Below are 15376 nucleotides of genomic sequence, written 5' to 3'. Positions count from 1 at the left end.
TTCTGGGGGTTACCCTTGACCAGAAGCTGAACTGGACTATCCATATAAATACTGTGGCTACAAGAGCAGGTCAGAGGCTAGGAATCCTGCGACGAGTAACTCACCCCCTGACTCCCCAAAACCTGTCCACCATCTACAAGGCAAAAGTCAGGAGTGTGATGGAACACTCCCCATTGACTGGATGAGTGCAGCTCCCACAATACTCAAGAAGCTTGACACCATCCAGGGCAAAGCACTCACTTGATTGGCACCGCATCCACAAACATTCACTCCCTCCACCACCGACACACAGTGGCAGCAGTGTGTACCATCTACAAGATGCACTGCAGGAATTCACCAAGATTCCTTCGACAGCACTTTCCAAACCCACGACCACTACCATCTAGAAGGACAAGGGCAGCAGATAGATGGGAACATCACCACCTGGAAATTCCCCTCCAAGTCACACACCATCCTGACTTGGAAATATATCGCAGTTCCTTCACTATCACTGGGTAAAAATCCTGGAACTCCCTCTCTAACAGCACTGTGGGTGTACCTACACCACAAGGACTGCAGTGGTTCAAGAAGGCAGCTCACCACCACCTTCTCAAGGACAACTAGGGATGGGCAATAAATGCTGGCCCAGCCAGCGAAGCCCCCACCCTGTGAATGAGTAAAACAAATTAATTTAAAAATCCAAATACACTACATTTATTGGTTCACCTTTATCCACCCTCAAAGAACCCTAATAAATTTGTCAAACACTGTTTCCCTTTCACAAAACCATGTTGACTCTGCTTGTTTCTATTAAAATTTTCTAACTGTCCTGTTACTCTCAATAATACATTCTAGCATTTTCAATGTTCCTAATGACAGATGTTAGGCTAACTGGCATATAGTTCCCTGCTTTCTGCCTCCCTCCTTTCTTGAATCAGGGTGTTACATTTGTAATTTTCCAATCCACAGGGACCTTTCCAGAATATAGAGAATTTTGGAAGATTACAACAAATGCACCCACTATCGCTCTTGCCACTTTTTTTAAAACCTTAAGATGCAGAACATAGGGTCCACGGGACTAGTATGTCATACCCTTATGATGGAATATGTAGAAACCATCTAGATTTTGAAATTCCCGTAGCGCAAAGCCATTATGTTGGCTACTTTAACACTTCTGACTCCATTAAATTACAGATTTTCTTCTAAACCTGCTGAATCCCTTGACACAGCCACCTTTACGGTCTCAATTCCACAGACCATACTTGGTGACCAGTGAGCATGGCTATCTATTGGCAAATATGTTCAACTGTAACAAACTGTTGAATTTCCCTTTCCGTGGGCAGATCATTATAGAATTCTAAGGTCATCTGGGGTTTCAGGAACAGCTTCAAACACGTTCACAACAAACTGGTGCTTCTGACTTCCCTTCACTTTATCTATACTTGAGATACCAAAGGAGTAATTTCAACCTCCCAACAGGAAAACTGCAGGCAAAGGAAGTGTGAGATGAAGTTAGAATGTCAGCATAGTTAGCAAAGTTCTCCTGCCAGCACTGTTGCTCCTGACTGGGAATCTGGGAATGCTGAATAACCTTTCAAATGCTGAGCTACTTTATGTTCAAAATCAAGATAATTTTCTCTGCTGTTTCTAGCTCCACCCCAAATTCCAGCCCCTTATTCCATAGTTTTTGACCCAACTTCTCTGTTGCCCTCATTAAGCTTATGAAGCCCACCTTTGAAACCCTCCTGACCCAGTTCCTGACCATCCAGCTTCCCTCCATCTGTTTCATGTTTGCATTTTCACCACTTCAATCTCTATCTTTGCCATAAGTTCTCACATAATTAAAAACTACATAATCATAATCCCAATTTAAACCATTTTTTTTTTTAAAGTCCTGGAAAAGGTCCCACCTCTCCCATCATTCATGTTCAAAACTCCAATCAGGCTTCCACTTATGCACAATCCTGAAACTGTGCTGGTTAAATTGAAAATGGCAATCTTAATGAACAATAATAACAGAAAATGCTGAAAATTCTCAGAAGGACAGGCAGCAACTGTGGAGAGAGAAACAAAGTTACCAGGCGTGAGCTTTGATGATGACCCCAGTGGGGCCTAGAGGTGGGTGGGAACTAAACGTAGCCCCGCCAGCCAGTGTGCCAGTTTCATCCTGCCTTTGGGCCATTTTCATTGAGGCGAGGGGGTGGGGGGTGCAGATGGCAAGGCTACCTGTCTGCATGCAGTTGGTAGCCAATACAGTTCATTAAGGGCCACTTAAGGCATATTAAAGGATTTCCCAGTCCCCCTTGGCCTTTTTCCCACCCTCACCCTTTCACTTGTTTAAAGCCTCTTCGATCTTTTTTACCTGGCTCTGATCAAAGGTCATTGAACTGATGTGTTAACTCTTTCTTTCTCTCCATAGATGCTGCCTGACCTGCTGAGTATGCCCAGGACTTTGATTTTATTTCAGATTTCCAGCATTCACAGTATTTTTGCTTTTGTAATCTTGTTGAACATTTCTCTTTATCCTTGTTTTCTGCCGCTAGAACCAAATGTACTACAGAAGCCTTACCCATGTCTTTGTTACCTTGGCTCAATTTTCTCAGTACTCCCCTTTCCAGCCTCCACCCTCCACCCTCCACAACCTACAACTTGTCCACACATGGCAATTTATGCAAACCATGGCTGCCCATGTTCTCATCCATGTCAACAACCATACCGTCATCATCTCCCTTCTCACCAAGCCCCTCTGACTCCTGTACCCCACCCCAGTGAAATGACTTCAGGGTCTATATCCTTGCCTTCAAATTCCTCCAATACCTTGCCCACACCACCTGAATGATCTCCTGCAAAAATGCATTCCTTCTTTCACCCTGTACGCCTTTAATACTAGCTGACTTCTTCTTACCCAGCCGCCTCCATTGATGGCCCCTCCTTCAACCATAATGCTCAGTCTCTCTTCCCCTGGTACCATGCCTTTGTTAACCCTCTCTATTCAGAAGCCTCTTTGAGACAGCTCCCTTAAGACTGTTTTATTTCCTCAATCTCTTTTTTCTTTGCCTTGTCCGTTCTTTGTTTACCTATGTAAAGCAGTCTGAGATATTGCTCTGTATGTGAGGAGGGCCATAGAAATAGAGATTCTCGTGCTTTTGTTATCACCTCACTCTTACATAGGTTAAAAAATGAAATCAATGAGTGCGCAATATAAACAAGATAATGATGGAAAGTCCTGTACGTTGCACTGTCCCTCATATGTAAGCTCCCAACATCTCTTCATAAACCAATAAGGTCAAGGTAGGGTTATAAGCGCCCTTGGGTTCCAAAATGGCATTCGTGGTGGGCACACATTTCTGGTACAAAGCGTACTTAATGCTAACTTGATAAAAGAGTTAGCTTATTTGCACTTGATGTCTGCTGAAGTATACAGAGCAGGAAGATTATGACATCAATCAGCATACAACACGACTTGACACCAGCACAGGATCTCCACCCTCTAGCCAAGCTCCTCTTTTAGGCCAGCACAACTGAACATGCATAAAGCGGCATGAAGGACTGCACCCCCACCACCACCTCCACACCCCTCCCCAGCACCAGTACTATTTTAAGGGATCCTTAAATATGAATATATATAATATATATAGATATATAAATATACACTTATTTTTCATACATGTTTTATATATGTATATTTATATATTAATATATATTTATATTGCCTATTTGCTGATGTAAAAATGGATGGTTGACATCAGAAAGCTGAAAATGCAATAATAGCCTGGAATAACAATTTCACAAAGTATTTCCATTGCACCTTGAAGTTTGAATATTTTTTCTGAACCAATAGCAGAGTATTTGTAATTCTGTGGACTTCACCCTTGAAGTTACAGTGAATGAAAAATATTGATACTCCAAAACTTATTTAAGACCATAAGACGTAGGAACAGAAGTAGGCCATTCGGCCCATCGAGTCTGCTCTGCCATTCAATGAGATCATGGCTGCTCTGATAATCCTCAACTCTACTTTCCTGCCTTTTCCCCGTAATCCTTGATTTGCTTACTGATTAAAAATCTGTCTGTCTCAGCCTTGAATATACTTAACGACTCAGCCTCTAAGCCCTCTGCGATAAAGAATTCCACAGGTTTACTACCCTCAGAGAAGAAATTCTTCCTCATCTCTGTCTTAAATGGGCAACCCCTTATTCTAAGATTATGTCCTCTGGCCCTAGACTCTCCCACAAGGGGAAACAACCTCTCAGTATCCATCCTGTCAAGTCCCCTAAAAATCTTTTATGTTTCAATAAGGTCGCCTCTCATTCTTCTAAACTCCAATGGGTACAGGCCTAACCTACTCAACCTGTCCTCATAAGAAAATCCCTCCATACCCGGGATCAACCTAGTGAACCTTCTCTGGACTGCCTCCAATGCTAATACATCTTTCCTTAGATAAGGGGACCAAAACTGTTCACAGTATTCTAGGTATGGTCTAATTAGTGTCTTGTATAGCTTTTGCAAGACTTACCTATTTTTACACTCCATTCCCTTTGAAATGAAGGCCAACATTTCATTTGCCTTTCCTATTACCTGATGAACTTGTATGTTAGCTTTTTGGGATTTATGGTCGAGGACTCCCAAAGTCCTCTGTGCTGTAGCTTTCTGCAGTCTTTCCCCACTTAAATAATATTCAGCTCCTCTATTCTTCCTGTCAAAATGCATAACCTCACATTTTCCCACATTATATTCCATCTGCCAAGTTTTTGTCCATTAATTCAACCTGTCTATATCCCTCAGTAGACTCGTTGTGTCATCCTCACCATTTGCCCTCCCACCTATTTTTGTGTCACCTGCAGACTTGGTGACAGTACATTCACTTCCCTCATCCAAGTCATTAGTATATATTGTAAATAATTGTGGCCCCAGCACTGATCCCTGTGGCACTCCACTAGTTACAGGTTGCCATCTTGAAAATGCCCCCCTTATCCCAACTCTCTGTCTTCTATTAGTTAGCCAATCCTCTATCCATTATTTTCTCTAGTACTTTTTCTCTAGTGATTGTTATTGTATTTATTTCCTCCCCTCCTTTTGCCCCTTGATTATTTAGTATTTTTGGAATGCTATTAGTGGCTTCTACCATGAAGTCTGATGCAAAGTATTTATTCAACTCCTCTGTCATTTCCTGGTTCCCCATTATTATTTCCCCAGCCTCATTCTCTAAGGGGCCTATGTTCACTTTGGCCTCTCTCTTATATATTTGAAGAAGTTCTTACTGTCTGTTTTTATATTACTTGCTAGTTTACCCTCAAAGTTTATTTTCTCCCTCTTTTTTATTGGTCATCTTTTGTTGGTTTTTAAAACTTTCCCAATCCTCTGGCTTACCACTAATCTTTGACACATTGTATGTTTTTTTTCTTTCAATTTGATACTATCCTTAACTTCCTTGGTTAACCATGGTTGGTGTATCCCCTTCCAAGAATCCTTCTTTCTCACTGGGACATATCTTTGTTGTGAGCCATGAACTATTTTCTTAAACGTCTGCCATTGTTCATCAACCGTCTTTTCTGCTAAACTCCTTTCCCAGTCCACTCCAGCCAACTCTGCCCTCATTCCTTTGTAATTACCCTTATTTAAGTTTAGCACAGATGTTTCCAACCCTAGTTTCTCATTCTCAAACTGAATGCTAAATTTTTACCATGTTATGGTTACTGTTTCCTGGGGGAACTTTTACTCTGAGATCATTTATTAAACCTGCCTCATTACACATTTCCAGACCCAAAATAGCCTGATCCCTGATTGGATCCACAATTGTTCTAGGAAACTGCCCTAAATACACTCTATGAATTCTTGCTCGTGGTTACCTCTGCCAATTTGATTTTCCCAATCTACATGAAGTTTAAAGTCCCCCGTGATTAATATACTGCCTTTTTTTACATGACCTCATTATCTCCTGATTCATTCTCTGTCCTACAGTATAGCTACTGTTAGGGGGCCTATAGACTACTCCCACCAGTGTCTTCTTTCCCTTATTATTTCTTACCTGCACCCATATGGATTCTGCATCTTCCAATCCAAGATCATTTCTTGCTATCATACTTATTCCATCTCGTACTAACAAAGCTATCCCACCACTCTTTCCTTCCTGCCTGTCATTTTGAAAAGCCACGTCCCCCTGAATATTTGGTTCCCAGCTTTGACCTCTTTGTAACCATATCTCCGTAATGGCTATAAGATCATATCCCTTAACCTCTATTTGTGCCGTTAATTCATTTACTTTGTTCCGTATACTTCGTGCATTTAAGTGAAGAGCCATTAATTTTGCTGTTTTACCATTTTTTCTATTATTGACCCTATTTGCTGCTTTTTTTTATTGTTTACACTCTGTCCCTTCCTGCCATACTCTGGGTATCATTACCTAAATAGCTGCTCTGCAATGCTGCCATATCCTTTTCAAAAATGCTTCTTTTGTCTTCACCTATTTAATAAGTGTTATTAATGCTGAAACAAATTGCTCATTCACATTTTAAACTGAAAATAAATGACAGATTTCTAAAGAACAATCTGATGTATACCTTTCACTTTTCTTTACAACAGTATTCTCTGAAGTTGGAGAAGGGAGACTATACCATCCGGCTGCAAGTGCGTCATGAACAGCTTAGTGAGCTAGAACGCCTTAAGGACCTTCCAATTATTGTATCCCATAGACTTACCAGTCCTCTGAATTTAGATGTTTATGACAATCACAGCAGTGCACTTCTAGGCAAGAAAAAAAACAACAGTTTGACTCTACCACCAAACTGCTCGCAGCCTTTCTTTGTTACTTCTCTTCCTGATGATAAGTAAGTAAATATTGCTGCATCAGAATTTTAATTTCAACAATAAAACAACATGCATTTACATATTGTTTGAAATGTAGTGGAATATCACAAGGCCCTTCATGGGAGCATGATCAAACAAAATTTGATGCCAAGCCATATAAGGGAATATTAGGACAAAGGTTTGGACGAAGGAGTTTTAAAGAGTATCTTAAAGGAATAGAGAGACTTAGGGAGGGCATTTCAGAGCTTAGGCAGCTGAATACATGACTGCCAATGGTGGAGTGATGAAAATTGGGGTTGCACATGAGGCCAGAATTGTAGGGCCAGAGGAAGTTACAAATATTGTGGGATGGCGGGAGTGTGTGAGGCCAAGGGAGGGATTTGAAATCAATGATGAGAATTTTAAAGTGATGGGTGAACAGAACTTAATGCAAGTTAGGATATAGGCAGCAGAGTTTTGGATGAGCTCGTGTTTACAGAAAAAGAGGCTGGCCAGGAAAGCATTGGAATAGGAAATGAGAGTTTCAGCTGGTAATGTGCTGAGGCAGGAGTGGAGATGGACAATATCTCAGAAGTGGGAATAGGCGATTTTAGTAAGGGAGATAGTCGGTGGTCAGAAGCTGAGCTTGGAACCAAATAGGATGCTAAGCTTGAACAGGTTGTTCAATTGGCGGGTGCTGCTAAAATGTTGTAATTTGCTGTTCAGTGTCCATTCCTCTATGACAGCAGAATATATAAAGATTGTGCAAGGGCTACAAAATATGGTAACAATGGTAAAATGGTTCCTGGTAAAAGATTACATTTTAAGTGTTTTATAGTTTTTGATTCAATGTTTATCTAATGAACTGTGCAAAGTTTCCATAATGGCCCTATCCATCACCCATGCCCTTTTAGCTTCCTATGATTCTTTATTTAGTCTTTAAGTTTTATAATTTTTAATAGTTATTTCACTGCTAATCATTGTTTACTTCATAAACTCAGATACATCTTCCACCACCTTGATTGGTATTACTGCTAGTAATGACTAGATTAATTGATTGCTCCTGTATTCAACAGAGAGAGACTAATCTTGGAGGCAACATTATGAGCACCTGGCTGGGATTTGGGCATTTAGGTCTTTACAACCTATAAAATAAATTTATTGTGAGAAACAGGTTACATTATTTCTGGGAGAAGTGATAACACTGTAAAGGTTGCATTTCTTTATGTAGCAGAATAGCAAGTCATAAAATGACTGCCAAGACTGAGTAATCTTGTAAAATTTTAATCAAAACCAGCTTTGTAGACAGCATTATCAAAATATTTTAATGTACAAGTGGTCTGGTGAATCGGAGGAGGGAGAGGGGAAGAGATGGAACAAAATATGGTGTGGGGGAGAGAGAAATGGAGAGAGCATAGAAGACGGGAGAAATGCAACGAGGGGGAGGGATAGAAATGCAAGGCAGAAAGAGGGAAAATGTAGAACGTGTGAAAAGAGATGAAGGGAAAGGGGAGAGGTGAGGGCTGAGGAAAAGAGGGACAGCGGTAGGAAGGGTAGGGTTCCTCAGTTTTGCTGCACCAGTTGGGAGGTAATTTTAATGCATCTCTCCACCAGGAGCTGAAATTTTTTCTCAGTATGGAAAACTTCCTTCTTGAAAGACCCAAGATTCTTCTCAGTGATTACTGGTGTCAGTGTTTCCTACAATCAGGAGATAGAATTCTGCTTTGCGAACAGGGCATCTTTCCTTCATTTCCACACACCCACTGAGGCAACATTGTACTTATATGAGTGTGTTAGAGTGGTGCTGCCACCTTCTCCTACTCCCAGAAAATTCATTCATACTGAATAGGTAAGGGAGGAGATGGTGATGGAGTTTAGTCACAACATCCTTCTCGGATGGAGGGAATGAGCTGCTAATGTATCTTTTTGACACTTGGTATAAAAATCGTTTTAGTTTGAGGAGTTGGGAATACGTGTGTACCTCTTGATTTATATTTCACCATTTGCGATTGTCACAGCATCTGCAGGGTGTCAGGAATTATAGGTCAGAAATTTTCAGAGGTTGCTAAAATTCACTTTAAAAAGGAAATGACCTCAGCTTCACATGGTTCAGCAAATTTAGGAGTTAGCACAGACACTTGAGCTGGGTGGGATGCCTGGCTGGGTTAGGTTCTGCAAGCAAGGTCGGATACCCTTGCAGTTTAAATGCTTCAAACAATGTGCTACTGTCAGGAGGAAGATATAATAATTCTCAATCTTATCGGAATTTATTGTGAAATAGTGGTGTGTGTGTATGTGGGTGTGTGTGACTTAATTGGACTAAAGGCAGCTGGCCTGAAGGTTTTGATGTGGTAGAAGATGAGCTAGGTTTCAAATGTTAAGTAGGTAAACATAGGTGCCAAGGGAACATTTGCATTTTTAAATAAACCAGACTAGATTGTTTTCAAAAGAGGGAGTAAAATTTCACTCCCTCATAGCCAGGTAAAGTTCAGAAACAGTGGGCAGAATTTAGCCCATGTCAATTAAGGCCGGCTCAGCGTGAAACGCGAGCGGCAGTGCTCCCTCTGCGGGCGGGGGCAGGAGGGTGAGTGCGAACTTTGCGCCTGCACTTGAGTGCACGCTTCAGAATCTCCTTGAGGCACAGAGCTGCATCAAGGAGATGAAGAATTTTCCAAAAAAAAAACTGAAAAATGTCATAAAACATGTCCCCTCAGCAGGGACATGTTATTAATAAAATTTTAAAACTTTTATTTTTGTTTGCTTTAGGAAACCTCATCCTGCCCATGGATGAGATTTCCTAAAAAGTGCAAAGGCCAACCGTAAGATTGGACGGGCAACGATAAGTTTCAGTTAATAATCTTGTTAATAGCCTTAACAGGCCTTTTAATTGTCAGTGGGCGCGCTGCCAACTCCGGTGCACGAGTGCAGGCCGAAATAACGCATGACTGCGTGTTGATGTCAGGACGCTCACCCAACGTCAATGCGCGCCATTTTATGCTCAAGCGGGTCGGGCACACGCCCTCCCGTTTTTCCCAAAGATTACTGATAAAACTTAGTACTTTGAGGGATTTTTTTTATCAGAAAGGTGAAGTCCAAAGACAGTGAAACAATGGGAATTTGCATTCAAAGGGGAAAATATTTATAAAGGAACCAAGGCTTTGTATAAGGGGAGGCATTTTTAATATCTAACAAGAGCGAAAAGCATTCAGCATCTATGCTTCAAGCTGCTGTCTTCAAAGAACTGAAGTTAAGAAAACTCACTTTGAATTTGACTGGTTCAGGGTATTGTGTGTCAGCTTGGCTGGGTCTTTTAAAATCTATGTGCCTTACTGCTGCCTTTACAAAAGTGTAATTGGGAGTTAGATTGATTAGGGGATTTAAAAGTTACCATAGTAGTAATTTGTAGATCTATGTATGTATTTAAAAATTGTTTTTCTTGTTAATAAATGTTTAATCTAGTTTTGTAAAAACCTGCAAGTCTTGGTGGTCTTATTACTACTGAATTCAAGGCACGCATCTCGAAATTTATATAAATTGCAAAACCAGTTGTGGCAGTTGTTTCAAGTTTCCCTTTGGGATTTGAACAGCTCAGCAATTACCATCAGCTGTGCCATTGCAGCTGCCCATAGACATAACTGAAATTACAGGTAGTATAATGGGTTTACCTATAAGAAATATTTTCAAGGAAATACCTGCTCACTGGGTATGGGCTATATAAATTCAGTACAGATTTTGACATTCTAAATGAACAAGTAATTTCCAAATATTTCATGTTGACAATTGAATATAATCTTTAGAATTAATTTTAGCTTAATTATACCCTTTTCATTCATTTTTTTTTAGTCAGTAGTGGTCATTTCCACTACAAAGTAATTGCTGAATTTGACGACATACAGGCGAAGTCTAAATATGAAGTGGTATCACAGTCTCTCTCTTCTCTGCTGCATTCTAACTTTGCATGATTAATTCTAGGATTCCTAAAGGAACAGGGCCAGGTTGTTACCTGTCAGGAACGTTAACGCTGTCAAAGGGTGAACTAGGAAAGAAAGCTGTGAGTACATGACTCTTCCAAATCTTCCAGGGATGGGCCTTTATTTCACTATGCAGTGTATTTTATCTAATTTATCCTTTTTCTTTCTAAAGCTGTCTGATATGTAAACCTCTGCTTTTATAACACTTCCATTCAAAAATACCAGTACTTTTTATTGGTTTCTGCTTTTGCATGCACCTTGGAATATTTGAACTCGAGAGTTGTTTGCTTTTGATGTTTCTATGTTATTAGATAATTTATACTATTCAGGCATATTTAGACAGAATAAAGTTCCCTGATTTTTGCAGCTGTATCTTCTTTGTGTAAAAGCACCATACAAATACAACAGGCACAAAATATTAGCAGAATGTTTTGAATAAAGCTCCCCCTTATAATAAAAAAACACTTGCAGGCTTTGCCTACAACTTGCCAGATTCAAATAATAAGTAGTATGGATAAAGAGAATACAATTACAGGTTGTTAAACTTGCATGTTGTTAAAATGTAAGAATACAGGGCAATTTAGATTTATTTACTAATGTGCCATTTTAAAGTTTTGAAAATATTTAAGTGAATAAAAAATGGTTGATATTTTATCTAGCTTTCATTTGCTCCTATACATATTTCATGTTTGTACATTTTGTAGCTATGTAATCTAGTTACTTCTACATACTGCCATAAATTTCTTACTGTAGATCAGCAATTATGAATTTTACACGTGAATGATGGCAACAGTTTTTAAAAAAATGTTAACATCAGAATTAAAATATTTGGCAATTCTATTTTATGTGGCAGGAAGTGATTTTACATCAAACATAGATGAGAATGACTTCAACCACTGAGAAGAATGCTGTATAGCATAGGATAGTTTAGTATAGCTTGATCTAAAATTCTGTTATGTTTCATTACATCTGTTTAGATCAAAGTCTAGCTTTTCTCATCTGTTTGAAATTAAATTAAGTCTCCTAGTCTACAACTATGTAGCTACTTCCAGTAAGGGAGTTCTTATTGTCGATCTTGAGTTGGCAGTTTTTTGTTTCTTTTCAAAAAGGGTACCAATAAAACCCCAAGATATATTAGAGAAGGTCTCCAAATTGTGCAGTGTCTGCATGTTTTCTTACAGTATGTTGTTCTGACTCCCAGGGGCAGGCTGCTTCAAAACGTCAAGGAAAATTTAAAAAGGTACTGCATTGTCATCTGTCACTACGCTATTTATTGTGATTCTAACAATTTTTACAGTCTGGCTGAAATTTCTGAGATCTTTCAATGCACATTGGGACATTTTATATATATATTATACTATTTAACCTCAACCATGTTAAATTATTGCTCTGACTAAAGAGAACTATAAAAACCTATAAGGATATCATTTTTTTTCATCATGCAGTTCCCTTTGTGATCAAGTGGAATTGGTTGTTTGGGAAGGTATTTCAGAATAAATTATAATTTGGGTGGAGTTACCATTTACTTCTATTGCTGAATTGCTACTTTGCCTCTTAACTTTGGACACACAGCAACTGCTTGATGCAAGTACAATTCAATTAAAAAGCTGCATTTTCTAAGAAAATTATGCAAACACTTGCAAATCATTGCTCTTTTGCAATAAATATATTCTATATTTATTGTTTGATGTAAATTTTGATGCTATTTGGTATGATTTTGAAGTTAAGAGATCATTTCATTATTAACTAAATCCTATGTTTTTTTTTAAAGGAAGTAAATTATTTGCTCAACAGTTCTTAAAATCATTTGGTTTTTAGTGTTATCTTGCCAGATCAGGGTTCTGATATGATAATTGGCCTACAGGGCATATTGTCAGCAGGTGGTTTCAGAAACCATGGGTCAGGCATCCTACAAGTTTATACCACTGCAGCATGATGCCTCCTTTGGACTGTTCTGATAACAAAGCAAAATTAATTCAATGGTTCAAAAAAAACTTTTCAGATTGTGGTAACTCTTTTGCTCTTTAAACAGCATTACTACACATTTTTAATAATTTGTTAGAAAAGGGTGTTCTGCCAAAAGACTGCAAATAGATAATGTAATCCCTATATTCAAGAAGGGGGACAGAACATGTCCAGGAAATTATAGACCAGTCATCTTAATGTCAGTGGTAGGAAAAGTAACGAAATCCCTGCAGAAGGAGAGAATAGAAAAACATCTAGAAATAACCTTATTGTTTTTTTTTTGAGGAGGTAACAGAGAGAATAGACAATGTTAATGCAGTGGATATAATTTATCTGGCTTTTCCAAAGGCCTATGATAAGGTGCCCTATAATAGACTAATGAGTAAGGTTAGATAATGTGGAGCCGGGGAGAAGTGGCAAAAAGGATTGCTAGTTGGCTTCAAGACAGAAAGCAGAGGGTGGGAGTAAAGGGTGGTTATTCAGAGTGGCAGAAGGTGAGATGTTTAACAATGTGGACTTTGGAATCTAAAACACAATATCTAAATTTACGGATGACATCAAATTGGGGGGGTCAGTCAATACTGAGGAGAACCCCAAATTACAGGAGGACATTAATAAACATGCAAAATGGGCAAATAATAAAGTTGAACACAGATAAATATGAGGGAGTGCATTTTGGTAGGAAGCTAGGGAGGCCACGTTTTACTTGGAAGATGCAGGTCTAGGTGGGGTTGAGCAACAAAGGGATCAATCACTAAAATATGTTTCACAGGTCAGCAAGACCATTTTTAAAAAAGCAAACCAAGCACTAGATTTTCTTTCTAAAAGGATAGAATTGAAAAGCAGAGAATAAAAACAGAAAGTGCTAGAAATACACGGAAGGTCAGGCAGCATCCGTGGAGAAAGGCTGAGGGATGACCTCATAGAGGTCTTTAAAATTATAAAAGGTTTTGACAGAATGGATACAGAGAGAATATTTCTTTTTGTGGGAAGAGCATAACTAGAGGCCATCACTATAAGAGTAGTAAGAATGTGGAACTTGCTACCACAGGGAGTGGTTGAAGCAAATAGTATAGATGCATTTAAGGGGAAGCGTGACAAGCATTTGAGGGAGAAAGGAATAGAACATTATAATAGATTTAGATGAAAGATAGCAGGAGGCTTGAGTGGAACATAACCACCTGCATGGACTGATTGGACCGAATAATCTGTTTCCGTGTCATAAATCCTATGTAATCATGGTCACTTTGCAGATATTTTTTAAAAATATTACCGACAACCTAAAACTAGTCAAAATTTATTTTTGCAGGGTGGAAACTTGAATCCTAAGATTTGCTATTAATTGATGTTCTTCCTCGGACAAAATTTTGTTTATTTTCATTAACATTTGGAAAATAAAAATGACAATTATTACAACTGGAGACTAAATAGCAACTTAAGTTGCATCCATACTACTGTGGTACTCCAGAAGTGCGAAAGCATGTTATACAAACACACTTTGTGCAAAGTTGCTTAATTCAAGTTATCTGATAATTCAAGCGTTCAATTCAAAAACATAACAGTTCACTTTGTGTTATTTGCTGCTTAATCAAATTATTGGAAAATTCGTTTTTTGTGTGGAACATAACTGAATTGTCAGGAGTAGACTGTATGAAATTAGGATTTATCAAGCTTGACACATATTTCCTTTGATACTACCCAATAAGATATTAGCATCTTGCATCTACATTAGCACTAAAGTACATTGTGTGCATTCTTCTTGGCTATCTGTTAACAGTGTGCCTTAATTTAACTCTTGAAATCTGTAACCAGCCCTATTGATAGAATTTTTTCATCTATTTCTTTAGACTGTCATATTAAAATTCTTTTCCTCAGTTTCGCAATGGTTTACTAGATAAAGTCACTATCTATTGTGCCATTAAGTCTCACATACCATGCAATCCTGATATGTCCTGACCTCTGCCATCATCTGTTGATGCCTGCATAAATTGGGCATGCGTGGACATCAGGAAAGAGTGGGATTTGGGTTAATTTGACTGGAGTTCTCTCCATAATCAAATAGCCTCATGATATTTGCTGCCGAGCCTCGAACACGAAGAAAAGAATCAATCCTTAGGCAAATTCTGAAACACTGCAAGCACCAGTAGAGAGGTGAACATTCATTGAACATTTTAGCATTATCCATCTACTTTGAAAGTTTGGCTTGAAGTATGAGTATAACAAAGCATGAAACAAAAAAAAGTATGGCTCATCAGAATTCCCCTTTAATAGATTATCTATTCTATCCCATTCATTTAATCTTCTGACGGGAAGTCCTGTTTTGGAATGCTTTCCATCGAATATTTAGTGTGAATATTGAGGCAAATTTGGAAAGGGAGAGAATATTACAGGTGTTTAAAAGAACAAATTCAAGATTCCTTAGCTCTGAAATTAAATAAATTACATTAGCCTGTCCTCTTTAATCTTACGCTGCTCTTCCTTCATTTCATTCCAACAAACTATGGGCTTTTGTTGGCTGAGATTGGTAGTTTTCCAAGGTTCTCGCTTCTCATTGCTATACAGTGATCCATGCCTAAAGTGCTCTTGTATATTGGGTGAGAACAGGATTAGATTTAGGTGCGATGTCCATATTGTCAAATGGTTTCCTGGCAATTTTGAGGTTAACGCTCATGCAT

General features: G+C 38.8%; 1 protein-coding gene across 4 annotated transcripts in view; it reads left to right on the top strand.

The window, feature by feature from the left end:
* Positions 1 to 15376, top strand: part of tpp2 (tripeptidyl peptidase 2) — a 172354-nt gene that overhangs the window by 113471 nt on the left and 43507 nt on the right. For 3 of the 4 annotated variants that reach the window (XM_078545858.1, XM_078545860.1, XM_078545861.1), the window contains 3 exons: positions 6562 to 6806; positions 10738 to 10816; positions 11938 to 11976. In XM_078545858.1, the coding sequence (XP_078401984.1) occupies positions 6562 to 6806; positions 10738 to 10816; positions 11938 to 11976 (363 nt within the window). The remainder of the gene's footprint in view (positions 1 to 6561; positions 6807 to 10737; positions 10817 to 11937; positions 11977 to 15376) is intronic. The other variant, XM_078545859.1, reaches the window with a different exon arrangement.

This window comes from Cetorhinus maximus, chromosome 7 (assembly GCF_964194155.1).
Source record: "Cetorhinus maximus chromosome 7, sCetMax3.hap1.1, whole genome shotgun sequence".
NCBI classification, from domain to species: Eukaryota; Metazoa; Chordata; class Chondrichthyes; order Lamniformes; family Cetorhinidae; genus Cetorhinus; species Cetorhinus maximus.
The sequence above is the reverse complement of the archived record's forward strand: the minus strand, read 5'-3'. Positions and strand labels throughout refer to the sequence as shown.